The sequence below is a fragment of the Lingula anatina genome, chromosome 2 (genome assembly GCF_051362555.1).
Source record: "Lingula anatina isolate TDL-2025a chromosome 2, LinAna3.0, whole genome shotgun sequence".
In the NCBI taxonomy this organism is placed as follows: domain Eukaryota; kingdom Metazoa; phylum Brachiopoda; class Lingulata; order Lingulida; family Lingulidae; genus Lingula; species Lingula anatina.
The window spans coordinates 21,471,067-21,493,331 of record NC_141768.1 but is presented as its reverse complement, the minus strand read 5'-3'; the positions used below and the strand labels follow the sequence as shown (position 1 = coordinate 21,493,331).

Genomic DNA, 22,265 nt, shown 5'->3' with positions numbered 1-22,265 from the left:
ACCAAAATACATGTATCTTTTTCCAACTGAACTTATCTTAATTCAGTAATGCTATAACAGAGTATTGTTATTCCATACGAATAAACTGATTTTCCTTCTTTACTAATTTTTCCTGTTGCCACATTTTTACAGAAACGAACAGAGCTTGGCAAACCCAACGTTTAGAAATCTGAATTGAATTTCTTGCTAATTTAAGGACTTTGGCTATACCTCCCAACCCTACAAAGAGGAGACCAATTCCAGCTTCATAATTTTTGAAAAACAATACAGTGAGGGCAATAAAACTCAAACTATATATATAACTATTTTATTTCAATATGGATCATGCATGAATATTTTACATACAGTTTGTTGCATTGCCTTTATTAACCAAAATATATTTTTGAAATGCTTTTAAAAATCATTTGCACTAAGAATCAAAGAGAATTTTGCGACTTTAATTCGTAGAATTGTTAACAGTTGGACATTGTTAAATTTACATTCTTTACTTTAATACATAGGTATACATTAAATAGTTATTCTGCAACATAAAATAATAATGGTCACTTGATACCACTTTTATGACTTACATAAGTAAACAAGTCACATTTTTGTCATTAAGCTAAACACTGACGTCTTTGGATCATAAAAATGTATCATAAAAGGATCCAGTCAACATCGTGGATACCAAGTGAATCAAAGTTGTGAATCAACTACGTAACAGAGATTCTTAGTTTTAGTACAATCCAGGTTTTCCCTTATGAATATTTCCACATGATGAGAATACTAGGTAATTTTGTTATACAACAAATATATTCTAATCTTGACTTAATTTCAAAGACACTTGTTTCTTTTGTAAATGAACATTCTTTTTATCAGTGATAAAACTTCAAATCAGTTATACAGCATTTCCCCAAATAATAAATCTGAAAGGAAGCTTAAGTATACAACACACATTATCTGCAGGTAAATCCCTCAGTATTATTATAACTATCATTACCATTCATTTTCAGTATTTCAGCCGACTTTGAACTTTAATCTGTAGTTTTAATATCCTCATAGATACATCTTTGTGCATCAATGAAGTCAGTAGCTCCCTTACAGTTTTTGAGGAGTTACAGATTGTTTTTAATTTTTTAAAAAAAGGAACCCCTCATTAAATGAAAACATTAACAATGCAATTTTAACCTTTTTAACCCACATCTTTAACACTAAAATGCCAGTTACAGGGTACTACTAACAGATCAGGGGTTTTCCTCAAACCAGAGAGATCAGGTAAAGTAAAAGCTTTCTCCTTTGGTGCCAAGTTCTGCACTAGAAAACTTTGTAAACATCTCTTCACCAGTCACCTGAAAAAAAAAAAATGCACTTCATCAAACTGAAAGTAATATGTTTATTTTCAAGTCATCTCCACTGTTATTTCAGCACAAAAAAAGTACACAAGATGTGCATTAAAAGATATCATGACACACAAAGCCCATCAGTGCAATGTCAGATTCAATAGTCAGTTGTTTTATTAACATGATTCACTAGAAATCAAGAGGCCCAGGAAGGCTCCATTAGAATTTGCAAGCAGGTATAAAATTAGCTAAATGCTTAACAAAATAATAATAATAATAAATAAACAAAAATAAATGATAACTATTACATCTGTGAGTAACAATATTAATATCTTAATTTTTACTAATAAATTACCAGAGGCTTTTTTTTAAATGCCAGTTACAGACTACTACAAAACAGATTAAAATTAATTAAAATTAACACTATTTTTCTTTTGCTTTTTGATTATTAAGTACTTCTACAGTCTACTGTGTTTATTATATGTGCACCTTATTCCAGACTAGATATACTTGGTTTGATTCAAAAGTCTGTCAGCATAGGTGTCATCTGTTATGCGCTCCCAGTCTGTCTGCCCTACTATAAAGCCAAGTTCACGCCGTCTCAACTGGTGGCGTTTCTCCTCAATGTCTGCCCAGCGTACCTATGAAAGAAGTGCATATTTGGTATGGCCCTCTGGTATAGAGTACTAACATAACAGAAAGTAATGTACCCATAGAGTTAGGTACAGTTTTCTATTCACATCATTAGTCTCTATAATATTACTGTCCTAAGTGAAAATTGGTAAATATATGTTCGATTTGGCTAATCCAGTCATCTTTGTGCATTTTTCAACTGTCCCTTGCACCAACCCCACCTCCCATCCCAAAGAATATATGTTCTTACAACAGAGAAATGCAAAAAACGTATCATGATATCATCAATTGTCAGACTTTGGGTATACTTTATAACTGAGGTTGAAATTTTATACTCACTCTCTTCTGCCCTGGCTTTGAAGTTCTGGAGTCATAGTCATCTGGAAGTTGTAGGTAGTCTTCTAACCTTTGCGGAGATGGCTCACGCTTCCTCTTCCCCACACGAAGCCCATCCAGTTTGTCTAAAATAAGTAATGAAAAATGTCCTAGTACATCAGCTGGCCACATGAATAATGGGAGTAAAACTGATATTTACATTTGCCTACTCTTTTAACTTTTCTTTCTTATTATAAGTTTAACAAGTAAGGGAAATCTTGTTTTGTACATAATAACATGATAATTTTTTAAAAATATTAAGCAAGATCACATCTTAAGTATATAAATATTAACAGATGCAAATTATATACATGCATGAGATAACATCTATACAGATTCATGTGACAAAGGTTTTATTTTGCAATAAAATGTGGAGGCAAATATCCATAAAACATACATTAAGTATTTTAATAGTTTTGTAAAACAAATGTTTTAATCAACTGATCTTTACGTAGTGTAAGGGGATCGTTTATGCAATACAATTTTTATGCATGATGGAAGAGTAGTAGCAATAAAATTGATAAAATTTTGAATTGAAATTTCATTGAAAATCAAAGTTGGGAACTTAGTTACAATGTCATCGTATTCAACTTTAAGTAATCTTTTAAATTCACAATGCTGAATACAATGACCGCAGACCACTTTTATAAGTCGCTGGTAAAATATCGATAAAGTAACCACGACTGAGTTCCTTGAAATGGATACAAATGACGATCCTTCTTTAACTCCAGTAAAAATAGTGCTTTTAGTCCAGTTTAAGTTATCAGCGATGCCTTCTGTGATGGGCAATCAGCGACGCTTTCTGTGACGGGCAATAAAAAAAAGGCACGAATCCTGGACTGTACTCCTCCAAAACTATTTCGCATATTCTTTGAAATTGTCAAGAATCAGTTGCTACTTCTATTAGGGATAACAGAAATATATGAAAGGAAGATACTAATGGAATCTGGAATTCTCCATATATTGATCTTATAGGGAGAAATAAACAAAATCTTTATCATTCAAACCTCTTTTCATACTGCTTGGCATGAAGGTGTTTGCATTTTAAATAGACATCACTGCATATAATTAGAAACCTGGTATAACTAAGACACGTGTAAAAACATTTAAGGGCACAAATGACAAATGTGTATGAAATGAAGCATCTTGAAAGAATCAATGCTGTCTTCCTGTTCCATAAAAATCCATACTATGAACAGAAATCAGTTGTTCTTAGCAGATTTTTAAGAGCCTGAGGTTTGAAAACATCAACAAATGCCTTATTTTAATTCTTCTCTTTTATTCAGCAAGGTGTGTGTTTCATTTCAAATTTAATGTAACAATACTTGTTTTACACTTGCTTAAGTGTTAGGTTGCACATTGCACAACAATAGATGGATAATATAAAATCAATTAAATTAATCTTTATTATAAGAAGAAATGAATATGTTCCATCTGAACTGCAGATTGATCCTACCACAATTATCTCTTTTAGAGTGTCTTTGTTGGCTTCTTTCATCTACTTTTAATTTCAGTAGAAGCAAAATCTATGCAGGTTTAATTTTTGAATTCACCAAATAAATACAATGTCTTTACTGCATGGTTCGAATTTTCACTGCACAGCATGAACTATTCCATCTTCCCAATGTGCCAGCACAAAAAGGCCGTTTTATTACTAAAAACTTATCATCGGGTAAATCATTAAATGATGAAAAAAAATTCAGCTGAACTGCAGGCGAACAGAACTCTTCCATTTCCGTTTGCGTGGCCTCGCGTCATAAAAACAACCGCAAGTTCCTCAGATATACGCCAATTAAGTTGTGACAGGGTAGGGTTTCATAAGCACAATAACAGGAGTCTGCACTTCATTCATCTACCATCAATTATCTCAATTGACAGATGGATAAGATAATCCCAATCAAATCTATTTCAGAAAGACTAGAAAAGGGGAAGGGGGGATGGAGGCATAATACTTTATGTTCAATCTTTTGGTCACATTTGGCCAGGTGAACGAAATATCAACTTTAATGTGTACAGATCAACACTGTATATGTATAATAGAAATTCAAATGCATGTTACTTCAGAAAATATGTGAATAAGAGTTCATTCAGAACAGCACATGGCACAGTAATATGTTATAACACATTGGGTCTTTCCTCATCTCCCCTGCAGAGGGGAATATCAGGCTATGTGTTTCTTAATAATTAGTGCAGGGTTCAAAATACTATTTTTTCAATTTATCATATTTTTTGAAACATTCTAGTGATACATGATAAAATATATCCATGGATAAAAAAACCATATCAGTGAACTCTTAGCTCAAAACTAATAGTCTGTATGACTTACCTAGTCTTTCCTCAGATGTATCTAATTCCCACTTGCTCTTCATGTATACCTAATGTAGTGATATATCTTGAAAGGTTAGATACTGTAAAATTCTTCCAGTTATACAAATTCCCTGAAATTCTTGGTAAAAATTTAAGGTAGACAGAATTCACACATAAACCATGGAATTGAAAAGAACCTGGAAAAAAGCCTAAACAATCAAATTATACAAATAATCATTTGACAGAAATGACTCCAGCCTTGGACTCAAAATCCTTATGCTATCTTCTCTGCTGTAATATGGAGAAGCCTGCCTTATGCGTGTCCCTGAAAATGTTAATCAGTTAGAAATGCTACACACATGTAACACATCTTGTATGATAAATTAAAAGTGTGCTTCCATTGTCCTGATCAATGGCATTTCATAGTTATTTGAGCTATTACAGCCATATCATACAATTACAAGGGCCTTGTTTCACAAAAGAAGCTGAAAATTGGTCTCAACTTTTAGACAAAAAATGTAGTCTACTTGGATTCAAAACTAATTAATAGTATGAAATGTTGTGTCCGCCTTATAGCAAGAAAGACAAAATTTTACTTAAGTGAATTTTTAAAGAATTAACTCAAACTGAAGTAGACCAAATTATTGGTATTAAAGTTTCAATCAATTTGGGGGCTAAGTTTTTTGTGAAACCTGCTCCGGGATACAGATAAAGCACTTAAACAGAGACTCATTGTGTTTGGCCTGTTCGTTCTCTCAGCATTAATGAGGGACACCTTTTTCAGACCCAAACTGTCAGTGTCTTAAAAGAAGTGCTTCTACACTAATACAGTGCGCTTCAATGTGATCACCATTTCATTATGTTTGTATTCAGGAAATCTTAATACACTATGTTTCCATAGATCTATAACACAGCTTTGATGTGATAGAGAAAATGTTACAGTATCTAAAGAGTGTTGACGCACTATTTAGAAAACAAGCACTCATATTCACAGTGTGGACTTGAAAATCACATGGCAATAAAGGTAATCTCAACATACACATATTTACACATATATATCTGGTGGTTCAGAAAAAAAAATTAAATACACCAAAAATTGAATCTACCTCAAAAAAGTATTCACCACATTTAAACGAAATTTTCTTTTACACAACTGCATGATATTTCTTCTGGAACATAGAAGTGTTGACTAGTAGCTTTAAAAACAGTCAACTGGCACTTAATACAGGAATGGTATTCCAAATATTGAATTCCAGACATTATTAAGCATTTTTTTGTCTTCTTCCTGACTGCTGAAGTTGATAATTTTTTTACATTTTGTCAGGATATGACAACATCCTATTATTAAGGGTACAAGAAAATAGCTGTTCAGCTTTTTCGTGTGCCAAAGGAAATACTACAATGCAAAGAAACAAAATTCAAAATTTAACATATTTCTTAGTTTCTTAAATCAATTTTTTAAAAATATTCTCCCGATTTATACTACTTAAGGGATTTCCACTGCAAAACCTTAATTTATGATTTTTTGACATTTTTTTCTATCATAGAAACCTTCAGTAAAATGTCACTGAAGATTTCCTCTATCCCTGACATTTTCAGTTCAGTATCATTAATGTTGTATTTGGGCCAAATATTTAGATTTACAAGTAAGATAAGCCTACTCTTGCAGGTTCAAACAGGTTCAAAATTCATATAGAAAGTCAAACAATTATCTCACACATGCTATATCACACTGAATCTTCAACAATTCTCTGACAATAAATAAATAAATGAATAAACTTTAAATAAAGAGCTTGATAATGCCCAAATCTTTATATACACTGCGACAGTCATCACACTTTTTTGTAAAAGTGCAAACTTGTACATATCAAACTCAAAACTTTAACATAAGCGAAGAACGAATGGGGTATAATATGTGACAGGGCTTGCTTTGTCATTGGCATAATAATATTAAACAATTTATCCAGCAGCAACCAGTATCAAATACTGTATTTGTAAAAAGAAGACCCATTGTTATTGTTGCCATTCATAATAAGTGATGATCAAACCAATGTAATGTATGAGAGAGGAGAAACCAATATCATCTGTTGTTTTGGGTACTGTTTGGGGCTTTCAGTCTAGGAAAACATGGCCTCCTCTAAGAAAAGACCTTTATGTGGTTTACGTAAAAAAGATCAATTTTACTCTACCTGAATACCTGCATTCCTGGACTCTTCATAATTCTTGAAGATAGTTAAATTTCTACTTACCATCATTTCCGTTCTCTGCCATTTCCTCACAAGCTCAGTTACCTGTCTCTTACCTGATTTGCCAATATAGATATGGTGAAAAACCTAGCATACTTACCAACAGCGAGTATGATTGTTATACTTACATTTCTATCTCACATTCTTCTAAGCTCCCAGTCCCTTACCCAATTTACATGTTCAATAAAACCTGCATACTCACCACACCATCAGTGAAAAAAATTCTTATCCCCCTACCCTGATCTAAGCAAAAATACAAGCACTTGGGCACAGTTTAGTGCTACTTATATTAAATCTATACCCCCCATTCAAAAAAAAAAAAAAAAAAAAAAAAAAAAAAAACTTTAAAATAATAATAACATCATCCCACATATTTCTAAGAAAAATAGGGTACGCTTTCTGAATTATGTTGTAGGATTGCCAGATCTTTAAGGATTGGGGAAACATTCTGTGAAGGATTCCTTCTGTTGGGGGAACAGTTTGGGGAATATATTTCTGACCTAGTGCATATAAGGGCAGCTCTTTTGTGGCTATTTTCAATAAACTTCTGTGAGCTACTGTATGTTTAAACTATTTTAGGAATAATTCCAATATAATTATGTGACCCTGTATACATAAAACTATCTCTAGGGCTAGTTCCAATATTCTTTGTGAGCCATGGCATACACAAACTTCTCTACCTCATGGAAAGACAGGCTGGGAATACATGGCTACCCTGCCTGAGAGAGATAATGTTGCAGTATTTGGCAAAAGGCATACCCCTGAAACTTCCTCTTCCTCCTCTTCTTCCTCCTTCTTTTGTGATGCAACATCAGATCTGGTTGTTTCTTCACTAAAATCTTCCATTTCGACCTGAACGAAATTTCAGTAATTTCAACAGTTTGTGTTTTATGCTCAAATAATGATATCTTTGCTACAGTCAAAACATGTCTATTTGAAAAAACATTTGAGAAATTACTTTTCTTCTGTAATTAGCGAGGCAAAAATTACTTTATCAGATAGAATGAAATATTTTCCACCTCACCTCTTGAATGGATCCTTCTTGAAGCAGTGGTCTGACATCGAGCCTGAGAAAGTGAGAAGGTGTCTTTTCCCATCTGTCCAGAAGCTTAAACATACAAAAATACACTTATCAAAAGCTTTACCTAAACCTGAAGGAGATTACAATGCTATCCTGCTGTCCATAGAAAAAAGGATAACATTTGTTAAATTCCATGTATAAGTTTTGAATTATTTGGGCATTTTCACTTAATCAATATCTTGGTCTTCAGAATTTGACTGTTATATGAATTTGACTGTTATATGTTAAAATTAAAAGAAAAGAAGATGTTTTAAGTTAAAAAAGGGTAAAATAACTTCTGGCACCAAAAGCACTTGGTATTAATTTTATGTATAACTTAGTAGTGATTTAGTAGTGAGAAAAATCCTGTAAAACCTTTTGTATCTCTTTTTGTGTTCTGTTGTATGTGTTCCGCTTGGCACATGTTGCAACATCACCTTCTATTCTAGCTATATACACCTGAAAAACAAAATAAAAAGGTTATTTTTTAAAGTAAGAATCAAACATACGTTTCTTAAAAAAAAAAAAAAACATAACAGTATCAACAATCAATGTGTTATTTTTTTCTGTACCATATTTTCTGTGATTAGAATGAAAAAGGAATGAAAAAATATCTTACCTGAAACCCTTTTGACTTGGCATAACTCCAAAATTCTTCAAAATATCGGATTCTATCATTTACAGCATCAACAATAATGAATGGGAAAAATCCATCATCTATGGTCTTCTTGAAACTCTTTAACAAACTCTGCCTGTAGCTTTCCTCCAATTCTGGCTCATATTCATACTCCATCACCTAAGATATAGAGATGAAGCCATGGCAAATATAATTAAAAAAATATCAGACTTAAACAAAATATCAATTATGAAGGAGGCAAAGATTAAAGGCAAGGTAGGAACCACTCAATAGTAGAGCAATCAATATGTGAACCATAAAAATATCTGAATAACAAAGCATCTTTAATTTTCTGGAAAAAAAACCCTCTTACCTTTACTTTGACTCTCTTGCCTGTTTCTGGATCCTTCTCTGTCTTCTCAACTTCCACCATGAAATAGTCATCCAGGTTCAGTAGTCTTGGAGCATGGCCTCCATGGGCAGTTTCTTTGTCCTATGTAAAAACATACCAATCTGTCATATTCAGTGGAGTTAAAAAATTATACATCTTTTGGCTCAACTGGTTTTAGACTCTCTAAAAATATCTATATTTTCAGAACCAACTTTGCATTCAGATCAATATCCTTTAAAAATGAAAAGCAATACCTACTAACCACAGGATACCCAGCTAAATAGTACAAAATGAATAAAACTGAATACTTCTATTATACACACACACACAGCAAACAAAGCACTCAAAGAGCCCAAGCGTTTGAGACTTAATAAACTGTGACCTAGATTGACAAAGGACAATCACAGCCACAAACCTTTTGACTGAGAACATTAACAATTCATGCACTGGAAGATGGTAAAATCTTTACCCTGATCAATTTGCTGATATAGGTCTTCCCAGACCCTGGCAGACCTCGCAGGATAATAACAATATTAGCAGGTCTGGTCTTTCTGCCGGGGTTATACAGTATATCGATGATGTTCACTGTCTCTGGCTTTGGTTCATCTCTTACGCTATGGGGTACAGGTGAAGAATGGTGACCATAAGAAGTACTTCTTTCGCCTGGAGCAGGATAGGGATCCCTTGGTGGTCTCAAGCTTGCTGCATGCCTGTCCAAATATATACTTTTCATTAAATGTTATCATAATATAATTAATATATGCATCATTCAGCAATTCACAGGATAGAAGAGTAATTGTAGGCAAATACAACACTGAACAAGTGATAATGTACATTTCTGGGTTTCTACCTGTACAAAGTATTTACACTATTTTTGCATGATGTTAATCTCTTTCACAAAATTGGAAAGAGAAACTTCATTTCATTAAGAAATTCTAAAAAAAAGATTATGTAATCTGTCATCACTACATTGTTCACAGAGAAGTGGTAGAACAAAAGTAATAAAAATATTACCCGATTGCATATATGCAGACAGATAGCCAAGTCAGATCTTACCTGTCTCTTGTGTACCTATCCCGATCTCTACTTCTATCAATATCTCTGCCTCTGTCAATATCTCTGATTCTCTCTCTCTCCCTACTCCTATCCCTCTCCCTGCTCCTTTCTCTTCCTCTGTCTCTCTCTCTGTCCCTATCTCGTAGTCTGTCCCAGTCTCTTTCTCGACTTCTACTTCTCTCCCTGGGCCTGCCCCGGTCAATATCTCTGGACAACCGATCATCTAATGGCCTATTATAGTAAGGGTCATCTACAAAGAACAAAAAATAGGCATTTTTTCATAATCTTTATTTCTATTGCACAGAGTCCTTTATAAATTAGAGAACAATAAATAATTTTCAAGTTTTTTTTTTTCATATAGACTTTGCAAAACTAAAATTTAATATAATCTGTAAAATATTATAGCAATATATAGAGCAGAATCATGTTCAAAATTATCAACCTAATTTATTTTTGTATCTTATCTCAGTAGACTAGTCCATACCTCTCTCTCTTATAAGCTCCTTGGAAAAATAATCATCCACAGCAGTGCTGCTTCCACTACCACTCCCATGGCCATAGTCTATTATTTCCTTTTCTGTAGAAATACGAAAGAATAGTAAATAAGCCCAAAGGTTATAATACAATAATGCCAATTGGCAAGGAAATTGCAAAATAAGTGAATTAAAATTAATTATATGTCAAAAATCAACAACTTTATATATTGATTCACACTATTTTACATGATATTTCTATAATACTTCCATTACAAAAAAAAAATTATATATATATATATATAATACTTCTATTACAAAAAAAAAAAAAAAAAAAAAAAGGACTCTTGCAAACACTGTGGTAAATATAACTTACATTATGGATTATATAATCAATCTCTTACCTTTTTCTTTCATTACAGAGCCTTGATGCCCATAGTCAATAACTTCTGGAGCAGACCTGGGTGCCAGAGGAGGCAGAGGAGGGGGTGCTGGGAGATAACCATAACCTGATGGTGTAAAGGATAAAAAACATTATATCAGGTTGTGCAAAAAAATAATAGACTGACAAAGACATCTGGTTATCAAAAAATAGAAACCAAAGCCCTAGAGTAAACACAGTTACATAGTCATGTCTGTTCTTGTCATTTTACACAATCAAGAAGGACAAGAAACCCTTTACTTATAATAGTGTGTCTCCTTCTGAAAAAGTTAATTAACCTCACATAATTGTTAAATGTTACAACAGAAAGATCAATTATGCACTGGGTCAAAATTTAGAAGTTTTAAGCACACTGAGCAGAGTCTTGGGAATGTACAGAATAAAAAAAATGAAACTGTTCTGACCAAAAGGAATAAAATCAAAGTAAATATAGCATCACACGTCATATCTTACCTCTAGTTGGTGGTGGACGTGGCAGTGGAGAATACCTGTATGGATCTCTGTATCTGTACTCATCATAGAGCAATCTGTCCCTTGTTGGTGGAGGTGGCAAGAGTCTATCAAATTCTCTGAAAGGCAAACACAGAGGTTAAAGGTATTTTCAGCCCAACACTTTCAAAAGAATCATGTACACCTGGTCAATAGGACCAGTTTATTCAATGTACTTTTTTCATCTCCACTGAGATAAAACACAATAAAGATTTCCTTTATAATGATAATTTGAGAACAAATACACTAAGATAAAAGCATGAAACATACATAAGAAATTTACATAGCCATGAATTAAATCAAAATTTTAGCACCTGAGAACCTGTTGAGAACATGATGATCCATAAATCCATTTTGGAGTGCTAAATTTCTAACCTTTAATGCATCCAGTCAATTCTATAACCATAACAAGACTCAGAGACTAGCTTCTTTAAATTCAGATATGGGTTTATTGATTAGACTTCTGAGAACCGTTTTGTATAAGGTGTACCTTGGTGATTTAGGGAAAGTGTTGAAATAACCAGAAAAATTTTTTTTTTTGCTATCAATATAATGACGTAATTCTCACAGTGTTCCTAAATCATATGTTACTGATGGATATTGAGATAATGTTTAAAGTTCAAGGAGAATGTACCTTCCCCTTGGAGGTCCTAATGGATCGTATAGTGGGCCTCTCCTATCATAAGGATCTCTTCTCAAGTCATCGAACAAAGGATCATGGGGAGGAGGAGGTAACCGGGGACGACCATATAAGTCGTCTTCATAAGGATCCCTCCCAGGTGGTCTCCGATATATGTCTTCTGGTAAGTCTCTTGGCGGTAAGTAACCATGCCTTTCATCCTGCAAAAATCAAAAGTAAATAAATGAAATAATGTAAATTTATCAAGTTTAAAGGTATAAGGGCCAATATGAAGAATGCAGTTTTTACTGATGTAACTGCACTACCTTATGTCTTACCAAGAACTGTCATTACAGACTTACAAATTCTGGGTTTTTAAACCACATACATGTAACTATCTAACTAGAACTTAAACCAATTATACTAAATCTAAGTAAAGAGAGAAATGTCTCCGAGTTTGAATGAGTTTTCTGAGTTTTCAACTGAAGCTCATCATAATACATCAAAGCAAAATTGACTTGAACCTCATATCTGCCAGGAACATCATCATAGCGGTATGAAGCACCAAAACCTTTTTCTGTGATCTGAAGTGCCAAAATGATTTGCATCATACAAGAATTCAATCAAAATAAGTCAGTTTACATAAAAAAGAGTTTGCAGAGCAAGACATTTACTGAGATCATTTCAAAAGAGAATCAAAATAAAACTTATATACAAACTGGTCAAAGGATATTTTTAATTCTTCACAATTTATTAATAATAACCTCCAACTTACATTCCTATCTCCAGCATAAGGTAAATCAGCCAGGTCAGAGGAATGTGCATCATCCTGTGCAGAGGCTCCACCTACAAAAGTGGTGATACCTGAAAGGCCCTTCAACTGGATCTCTTCTGCAGCCTTCCTGATTAATGCATGCTGCTCTTCTGAGAGAGACAACTGAAAATAGTCACAACAATTAATTTTAGAACAGACTTTAATTTCTATAAGCAAAAAAATTATAGATGTATTAAAGTCCAGAATGAATGGTTATATTACTGACATTGTTCATTAAAAAGGACACTTACTGGGGTAGCTCTAACACTGGCCAATTTAGCCAAATGCTAAAACTGACTATTGGCTAAACAAAAAAGGGTTAACTTGACTTATTTTAGTCAAATTTAAACCATTTGGAGAAAAAAGTGATGAAAAAGTAGTAATTTATAACTAAACTAAAAAAAAAAAAGCTAGCATCACCCCAGCTTTTTGACATAATTTTTCATATTGTGGGAGAATTTACAGAACTAGAAAAACATGCTTGTACTGAGTTCTAGATGCCTCTTTAACACTGTGCCACAGTTAAATAATACTATAACTTAAAATGAAGATACCTTTGGAACCTCTACACCAGTAGCAGCCACAGGATTTGCTCCTCCAGACCTGTAAAATAAGACATTGGTTAATAAGTATACAGCAAATATGCAAGCAGTAACAATGGCAGAGAAAAATGAGTTTTACAATATCAATGCACATCACTAGTATTGAAGAAATAAACTAAAAACAATACAATCTGTGCAGTAAATTACACTGAAAAATGGTAAATACTCTATGCAAAACTAACCCATTCTTCACAGTGCTATCCTTAGACTTCGTCATTTCTGACTTATTTTCGTTTTGCCCCTGAGAATCAGACTGGTTTAGATTTTTTTGATTTTGGTTGGGCCTCTGTTGTACAGTGCCAGTCTGTGTATTTCCTTGTCCACCTTGTGGCGCTCTATTTTGCTGGTTGTCACCTGGCCCTCTGCCAGGGGGACCAGATCTCTGAGGCTGTCCTCCTTCACTTAAATTCTGCTGTTCACTACCTACATTTTTCTTATTTAATGCCTTCATTTTTGATTCATCAAATGTTAAGTCCAAGAGAGAAACCACCCCTGATGGTGCCTGCTGTGCAGCACCTTTGGTATTCTGTGTTTCAGCAGGACTTGCACTAATCTGATTAGCATTCTGGAATCTAGGTCCTCCTGGAGCACTAAATCTCGGACCTTTGTTGCCCATCTCAAAACGTCCTCTAGGCCCTGGCGCCCCTGGCCTAGTGGACATTTGTTGACCAGGTCCCCTAGGCCTAGGGCCTCTTTGACTTTGTTGAGTAGGATCTCTAGGGCCTCTTGGGCCTTCCTGGTTAGGACCCCTTGGTCCTTGTTTGATGGCGCCTCTAGGCCCTTGTTGAACAGGTCCTCTAGGCCCCAACTGTGAAGGCCCACGTGGTCTTTGCTGTTGAGGGCCCCTTGGTCCAGCAGGTCCTCTTGGTCCCTGCATGCCTGGACCCCTTGGACCTCTAGGCCCCTGCTGTCCAGGACCTCTAAACATATGCTGGTCCTGAGGACCCTGAGAATGCTGAAACTGTCCTAAACCAGACTGATTTACATCATTTTGCGTCTCATTCTCATCCTCAATGTCCATTTGATCATCAAAATTAGCATCAGAATTCTGTTGTTCATTTGGACTTTGAAACCTCTGCTGCTGCCCTGAAGGAGGAAACCTCTGTTGCTGTCCTTGCTGTGGTGCTTGGAACCTAGGACCTCCCTGCTGCTGGGGAGGACCAAATCTTGTCTGGTCTTGACCCCTGCCTCTTCCCCTTGGGCCATCAAATCTGTTTCCAGGGCCACCAAACTTGTTTCCTCTTCCTCTAGGGCCATCAAAGCGTGGTCCTCTAGGCCCTAAACCCCTCCCTTCCTGGGGGCGTGGCCCCGTAAATCTTTCATTTCCTGGTCCAGGGAATCTACCTTGATTCTGCAATTGATTAGGAGTTGGAGGAGGTCCCTGGCCATCTCCCTGTGGGGGTCCTTGATTGAACTGACCTTGACCTGGGTGACCTTGACCTGGTGGTACTTGACCTGGTTGCATTCCAGGTTCACCTTTTTGAGCTCCCTGGTGTTGCTCAAAATATTCTTTCCTCTGTCCAATCTCCTGACGTTTTTCTTCCATTTGTTGTTCATATTCCTTCCACTGATTGGCATATTGCTGATACTGTTCTTGGTTCGGGTGATCTGATCAAAAAGCAATCATTTAATACTATTAAATACATGTTTACTCATACAGACACCTGTTCACTAAGATCTTTTTCTTTTGTTGCAATAAATAAATAAATAAATAAGTAGATAAAAAAATAAAAAAGATTATTGAAATCAACAATTTTGAATCATTATCAAAGCATTATCAGTGTCAACACACTATTTTCTATGTTGTATAAAAATATGCAATCAAGAAAAACAATTATTGTTATAAATTTCTATTGTAAATCAATACTTTTGTTTTGTTCCTTCCAATCCTCATACTGCTGCTTCCAATCTTTATATTGTTGGTTGAATTCCTGCTCTTCTTTTAGTATGTCATCCATTGTGTGGTCTTTAAAAAGTAATAATGAAAATTATAAAATATACCAATCCAACGAAAAGCATATTTAGTACAAAGATGAATATTGATAGAAGACTGACTGAATAAAACCTCACTATATTGTCTCACTTTAAGAAACCATAAAAAACAACAGTACCCACAGGCCCTAATTTTGCAACAAACATTTAGTCCCTCAAATTATTGTGTATTTGAAAAGACAAGAGCAATCAAAGTATTGCAGTCACACAACAGAACATTCAACTCATGCCACATACACAAGCATTATACAGTGTATTGTAATGATGAAACTAACTTTGCATATACTGCTGCATCTGTTGCTGATAGGAGTACCAGCTTTGTGTATATTCTTCCCACTGCTTCTGTTTTTGCCACTGCTGAGCTTGCTGTTGTAAATTGGTTAACTTCTCTGCCTCTCTTGAATCTTTTGGACCTAGATTCTATAAAGGAAAATGAAAATATTGATAAAACATGTGTGCTAGTTTTACAAGAAGAAAGTTTTGTTTCACTTAAATGAAAATGTATAAAACAAATTGTAACATAAGATTGAAGTTAGGAGATACAAAATGAAACCCTGGGCAATCTCAGTTATTAACATTAGTGATAATTTTAAGTTCTCTTTGTTAAACTTGCTTCTGTGTGAAAAAAGCATTTGGATGGGAATATTACTTCAAGTCACCATTATTACTCAACTAGACAAGCAAATATATAATCTGCAGACTTTACAGAGATAATAAAATCTTACCTCTTCCCCTTCAGGAGCTGGTGGTGGAGGAGGTTCTGGTGCTTGGGGCTCTGGGGGGAGTGGGGGCTTTTCTTCCTTCGGAGGCTCAACAGGGGGTGCTGGTGTCATGCCACCATATCCAGGAATACCCTGTTGTCCTGGCTGTATATTCAGTTGATGTCCGGGAGGTCCAAATCCCAAGAGACCGGGCGCTCCACCGGCAGATGCCATTGGCGGCTGTGTCCCTGGCCATTGTTGATGCTGAGGTTGCTGGTACCCCCAGTACATTTGTTGAGGAAAACTTCCGATCTGCATCTGTGGCTGGACGTTGGCCATAGCAGGATTCACCCCGGTCATGTTTTGACCCCATTGTTGCCAACCGGGAAACATTTTCTCTAATAATTACACTTACTCTAACGTGCTGGCCTCAGATCATGATTTAACCTCGTTTTCACTACTTCTCGAGCGTCATAGCGAGATATCATTTATCCACAGTAAGGCCTCGATACCAATCCAGGTATCACTTCTTGTTGTCTCACGAGTCAACGAGTCCCGTCGCACGAAAGTGGTTTTGGTTTATCAGGTTTCTGTTTTGAACGTATTCATTGAAAAATACCGTGTAAGTTATATAGGGGGATGGAAAGACTAAGACGAAAAAACAATGTAGGAAGCACCACAAAACAGAAGGGGGAGGAAGAGGGAATGGCGGGGAAATTTAGATTATAATTTGTACGTACAGAAGAGTAATATTGCTGGTTTTGATGATTACATGTATGTGAATTAGTATGTAAACGGGAGTCGTCTTATTCTAGCTGTGGCCTTGATAGGGTACGGAAACAGTCATTAATAAAGAAGAACTCATATTTTTGTCGTTCCCACTGGATAACTAATAATCTAAAATAAGAAAGCATGTATACATGTACATGTACGTGAAGTGGACACGCATGTAAATTATTTAATTAATTTTAAATAATAACAGAATTGAATACCAACAGTTTATATACTGGTATTATTTTGAAAAATGTGTTCTAATTGACAATGCTGGACAGGTGAGTGAAAGGATTATTGCTTCCAGTGGAAACCAAGTAAATATACAATCTGCATTAATAAATCCATTCAAATTATCTCTATTTACTGTACAAAAACACTAACATTGTCATTTGTGATAACAAATTCAAAGTAATTGTTTTAAGGAGTCATTCATTTCTGACCCAGTGCCCGAATTGTTGTTTACCTGGAAATGTTTTGAACAGGTACAGCATATACCAGGCAGGCACTGCACTGGCTACGGGGACAACATTTAGGGATCCACTGTAAACACCTGCATTTGCTTGGACTACAAGATAGATTTCACCATGTTCTTGGCTGCCAGATGCTTGAGAAGGCAGAGAAGGGAAATACCCTTGTGGTTAAAACATCAAACAGTGCTAGGAAATGCAATGAAATATTTCCACAGTTCAAACAAAATTGATCCAGATTCATTTAAAAGTGTTGCTTATGATGTAAAGGATGAGGTTGCCCACATTCAGTTGAATCGACCACATGTTTTGAATGCTATAGATATGCACATGCCTGGGGAAATTCAAGATGCTGTGAAACTGGCAAATTGGGATGAGAATGTAAAGGTATAAACATGTGTCTGGAAATATGTATGTTGTTGAGTCTTTAGTTAGCTTTCAAGGTCATTGCAATGATTAGGCATACACGTATGACGTGGCATCTGCATGTCTCGTATTTCTATGAATTTATTTTACAGAAAGAGCATTTTTATTGAAAATCCAAATAAAATGTTTGTATTGCAAAAATACTTATCAGCTGAAAATCAAATTCAATTTCAAAGTAAGAGAGTAATACTAGTACATGGTATTAAAATTAGAAAATTTTCAGTTAAATTATTATTCATAAAGTTAACTTAATTTCTTTAAACTTAATGAAACTGGTCTTGATTGGGAAGGTTTATGGATAAAAATTGACATTTTGAATACGTTACTGTTACTTTGAATATTAATAATAAATTTTTTAAAACTTTAATATAGGTACTGGTGTTGTCTGGGAAGGATGGAGTGTTCTGCTCAGGATATGATTTGAAGATATTTGCAGAACCAGAGCGTGGAACCACACCTTTTAGTCAAACCATGCCTTGGGATCCTTATCTGGACTTTTCACTCATGTCAGAGTGCACATTTGCCTTCATGTCATTATGGAGAAGTCTGAAACCTGTTGTTTGTAAAATTGAGAAGTATGCAATTGCAGGCGGTAGTGACATTGCATTGTGTTGTGATAATATCTTTATGGCAGATGATGCAGTAATAGGCTACCCCCCTGCTAGAGTGTGGGGATGCCCCACCACAGCTATGTGGGTTTACAGAATTGGGCTAGAGAAAGCAAAATATATGCTTTTTACAGGGGATCTTATAAATGGAGTAGAAGCCGAAAAAATTGGATTAGTTGGAAAAAGCGTACAAGCAGATAAACTTGATGACACTGTTAATAACTTTGTAGACAGAATTAAGTCTGTCCCAACTAACCAGTTGTTTTTTCAAAAACAAGTTATTAATCAAGCTGTTGAACAAATGGGATTGTTTGCTTCACAGAGGCTTGCTTCGGTATTTGATGGGATGACCAGACACAGCCCAGAAGGTGTCGCTTTCCAAGAGAGGACCAACCAAGTGGGTTTCAAACAAGCTGTCAAAGAAAGAGACATGGGAACACGAAAGTGGAAAAAGTAAGCATAAAGAAGGGATCTTTCACAACATGCCAATGTAAAGCTGGATTTTAAAGATTATTACCCCACTACAGTTGCCAAAATGCGCATTTCTATAATTCGGATTTTTCTTAAGGAATCCGATTCGGTATTGCGTTCACACTCGCTAAGCGAATCCGAATCCCACGTTGAAAATTTCAGGTTTAACTTCCTGTTTTGAACACTCGCGCATGCGCCGCACAGGAAATCTTAAAATATCAACAAAAATTTGTGACGGCAAATGCAACTCAAAAGACATTCCAGCATTCTTGAGAAGTACAAGGTGGCAAAATAAGTTTGTTTCCTCATGTTGTAGTGAGTGGTGACCTCCAAATACGTTTGGTGCAATCGCTAAAGTAATAAACCAGCGTTCATAGATACCCGCACTTATCTGCACACATGCGCAGTAAGATCTGTACAGGTGTCGATTCCGGTAAGTTATCCGGATCGCGCTTAGAAATCCACCTCGCTTGCAGGATTTTGAAAATGCGCATTTTCAAAATCCTCTTGCGTTCACACTACTGCATTTATTCGAATTGTGACCTAATTCGCAACTTATCCGGATAACTGAGCGTAGTGTGAACGGGGTATATATGTATTGAATTCAGTTTGCATATGGACCCTTTTCTGCACTAGACCAATTTTACCTGAATAACATGCCTGGCATCAATAGATAACTTCACAGGTTTTCTCCAACTTGCCAGGAAATACAAAGGAGAAGGGCAATATAATGTAGAGCTAAGCTAGACTACGTTTATTTACTATGCAAATTCAATTCTGAACACTTGTACTTCTTCAAGACCAACTTATTAATGACTGTTAAAATTATATTCGGAATTCACTCAAATGATCAAATTACATTATGTCACATTTCTAATATTCATATTTTCATAAACATGTTTATTGTTTCTTTAAGACATTATTTCTGTTATTCATATTTTGAGTATTGATAAAAAGTGCTGACATTCTGACACCAGCAATATTGTACTTTTATTGCAAGGTTTTTCAATATAAGAGCACTTTTTATTTAGGTTGTCAATATTTGACTTCGAAAATATAGATGAAGAAAAAATGACATTGAGCATCATCTTATGAACTAGCAAATTGCCCCAAACCCTAGACATTTAAATAACTATTGAAAATGGGCTGAAGAAATATTGATAAATTTTTGTCTGAAAACTCTTCCATTATTTTGTATGTTTCATTGCCAGGGTTGTACTTTAATGTTTTTATTTGCATTAATCAAATGTTCATCTGTGGATGTCATTTAGAGGTGCTTGCCAATTTATGAATCAGATTCACCATCTCTTGTCTCTTTTTAGTCACATACTCTGGTGTAATAGTATTAAATAAATCCACTTCATCTTCATCTAAATGTTTCTTACACAAAAGCTCTGTGTTGCAAATTGCATACATTCCACAGTCACAAGTATTTTCCTGTTGTGGACTTTCTTCATTTTTAAACTGTACTTTTCTAGTTGCCCTGAGAAATATTTCTATAGACATAGCAACAACTTTCGCAGATTTACTATTGGATTTGTTACAAGAATCGTAGTGGTAAAAAGTATTTTCTGGTCTTGAAAACATTAATAAACTCCAGTGTGATCCTCCAGCTCTAGCTGCTGAACTCTCATCATTAACAACCAAGAAAATGTACTTCTTGGATGTCAAGCACAACGGCTCTAAAAATATCCCAAGTTCATCACCACAATTAAGTTTAATAAACTGGGTAACATCTGGGCTGATAAATGACACATCCTTTTCATGCAACTTGAATTGTACTTTTTCAAAATATTCAAAAGCAAATGCAATAATGTTATCATTCAGCCAGTTTCCAGGCACCAAAGTGTCCACATCACTCGTCCTGAGCAAACTGTCATGAAAACTCAACACCATGTCTCCTTGACTTGCCATTCTTTTCATCCCAAGTCATTTACTTGTTATCCTAAAAAGTAAATAATTGAAAACATGACAAAAAATTGATTTGACACACCTTAAACAAAACTTCAAAGCATTTGTTAATGCCTTTTAAGATAAAAGATGTCGAAGTTTCATTCAATAATTTTGTTACAATCCTATTTTCATACTGAACTAATTTGCACACACATCAAACATGGTGTTTGCAAATAATAAAATCATTTCCCCCCTAGCCCCCTCTCCTTTACAGGTGCAGAATATTGTAGCTACACATTGTGGCTCACAAATGTATTCTATACATGCCTGTTGTTCCTGTGATGCCCTCTCTAACTTTGCCTGCAACTTTCGCTGTTCCTGTAATGCCACAATATTTTGTTTTTTTCGATTCTGCCTCTCCAAATCTCTCAGGGGACCTGCTTTTCTTCTCTAGAAATGAGCAAAACATGACGACTTAAGTACTGTCACTTGAATAGATCTGTTATCCTAAATTAAGAAATTTGGTCTAAGCTCTATGCCAAATCAGTGCAGTTGTTCTAAAACATCCCTGCCTTTGACATATAGGTTAATAGGCCTGCATAGCTTTTTTTTATTAAGTTCTCTTCCCCCCCCCCCCCCCAAAAAAATTTTTAAGTATGCAGTACGTTATACACGTGTCTCTAAAAAGTACAAGTCTCCTTTGTTAGATGTTATGTTATGTTAGATGTTCACATGCCAGGGGAAATTCAAGATGACTTTCGTCAAAACTTCTAATATTCAAATGAAAAAGTTTGAAAAGCCAATTGTCGTTTTATTTTATGTTCAAAAGTCAAGAAAGAGGGGATCATTTCAGAGGTAATATAGAATAATAAATTTGAAAAACTAATTTGAATAGCAGAAGGAACTAAAGTCACCACATAAATAAATATTGAAAAATATCGAAAATCCATGACTAGTCTTACAAAAAAGTTACATGTATAACTATATATGTATAATGTGTTTTGGAGACACATGGTCAGGTGATATAGATGCCAATGGTTGCATAAGTACTACTACTGGTAATACTAGTTGTACCGAAAAGCTTAGTTTGCTGATATATGTAAAGTCTATTTCCTTAAAGGTGTAATTCATTGACTCACTGCTTTAGCTTCTGATTCCGAAAAATAAACAAAAATAGAGCACCCGACTGCAAAAGATATGGCGCCCGCAAGAAAAAACCTAGATGCTGTTGACGACATCGTCTACCCTCAAGCCATCTGCTCTGCATGTATTTATTTGTAACTCCCTTAGTCTATTTGAACCACGTCACCTGATTGGTTGCAATATTCAACAGGAAGTTCAAGATTAGTGAAGATTGTTTGATCGTAAATTGGAATTTGCCAATAATTTTAATTGACTAAAAGGAATAAAGCGTTTTTCTACAGTGTACGTATCATATAGATATCTTTTGGCGTTTCCCTGACATGTGTGATTTTTTTTGCAAATATTTTA

The 22,265-nt window shown here is 35.1% G+C and overlaps 3 protein-coding genes across 5 annotated transcripts; 1 reads left to right on the top strand and 2 right to left on the bottom strand.

The window, feature by feature from the left end:
* Positions 1-291: 291 nt before the first annotated feature.
* Positions 292-16,610, bottom strand: LOC106156032 (uncharacterized). 3 transcript variants are annotated; one of them, XM_013531102.2, is made up of 22 exons: positions 16,160-16,609; positions 15,710-15,854; positions 15,310-15,408; positions 13,625-15,050; positions 13,395-13,443; positions 12,802-12,963; positions 12,551-12,610; positions 12,042-12,247; positions 11,372-11,487; positions 10,881-10,985; positions 10,488-10,580; positions 10,004-10,253; positions 9,417-9,657; positions 8,930-9,049; positions 8,560-8,736; positions 8,316-8,399; positions 7,905-7,988; positions 7,640-7,732; positions 4,654-4,702; positions 2,292-2,413; positions 1,809-1,960; positions 292-1,328 (listed from the first exon to the last, which is right to left on the bottom strand). In XM_013531102.2, the coding sequence occupies exons 1-21, from the start codon at positions 16,526-16,528 to the stop codon at positions 1,820-1,822; spliced, it is 4,191 nt and encodes a 1,396-aa protein (XP_013386556.2). In that variant the 5' UTR covers positions 16,529-16,609; the 3' UTR covers positions 292-1,328; positions 1,809-1,819. The 3 variants fall into 3 exon arrangements, 2 of the variants coding, with proteins under 2 accessions (XP_013386556.2, XP_086861899.1); XM_087005773.1 differs by lacking the exon at positions 12,551-12,610 and having other exon boundaries at positions 16,160-16,610; XR_015333059.1 differs by lacking the exons at positions 292-1,328; positions 4,654-4,702 and having other exon boundaries at positions 16,160-16,610.
* A 23-nt stretch (positions 16,611-16,633) lies between these two features.
* On the top strand, positions 16,634-20,256 carry LOC106156035 (putative enoyl-CoA hydratase, mitochondrial). Its single transcript, XM_087005775.1, has 2 exons — positions 16,634-17,763; positions 18,175-20,256. Exons 1-2 carry the CDS (start codon positions 17,494-17,496, stop codon positions 18,865-18,867), a joined length of 963 nt encoding a protein of 320 aa, XP_086861901.1. The 5' UTR covers positions 16,634-17,493; the 3' UTR covers positions 18,868-20,256.
* Positions 19,853-22,073, bottom strand: LOC106156036 (sentrin-specific protease 8-like). The gene is made up of 3 exons (XM_013531108.3): positions 21,914-22,073; positions 21,102-21,224; positions 19,853-20,826 (listed from the first exon to the last, which is right to left on the bottom strand). Exon 3 carries the CDS (start codon positions 20,802-20,804, stop codon positions 20,145-20,147), a length of 660 nt encoding a protein of 219 aa, XP_013386562.2. The 5' UTR covers positions 20,805-20,826; positions 21,102-21,224; positions 21,914-22,073; the 3' UTR covers positions 19,853-20,144.
* Between the last annotated feature and the right edge of the window lie 192 nt (positions 22,074-22,265).

Coding starts and splice junctions, on each gene's coding strand:
- LOC106156035 (XM_087005775.1), top strand. CDS start 17,494: ATGTTCTTGGCTGCCAGATGCTTGAGAAGGCAGAGAAGGGAAATACCC. Junction 17,764..18,174: donor ATTGGGATGAGAATGTAAAG/GTATAAACATGT, acceptor ACTTTAATATAG/GTACTGGTGTTGTCTGGGAA.
- LOC106156036 (XM_013531108.3), bottom strand. CDS start 20,804: ATGAAAAGAATGGCAAGTCAAGGAGACATGGTGTTGAGTTTTCATGAC.
- LOC106156032 (XM_013531102.2), bottom strand. CDS start 16,528: ATGTTTCCCGGTTGGCAACAATGGGGTCAAAACATGACCGGGGTGAAT. Junction 13,444..13,624: donor GATAGCACTGTGAAGAATGG/GTTAGTTTTGCA, acceptor CTTATTTTACAG/GTCTGGAGGAGCAAATCCTG. Junction 10,581..10,880: donor CTCTGTAATGAAAGAAAAAG/GTAAGAGATTGA, acceptor GTATTTCTACAG/AAAAGGAAATAATAGACTAT.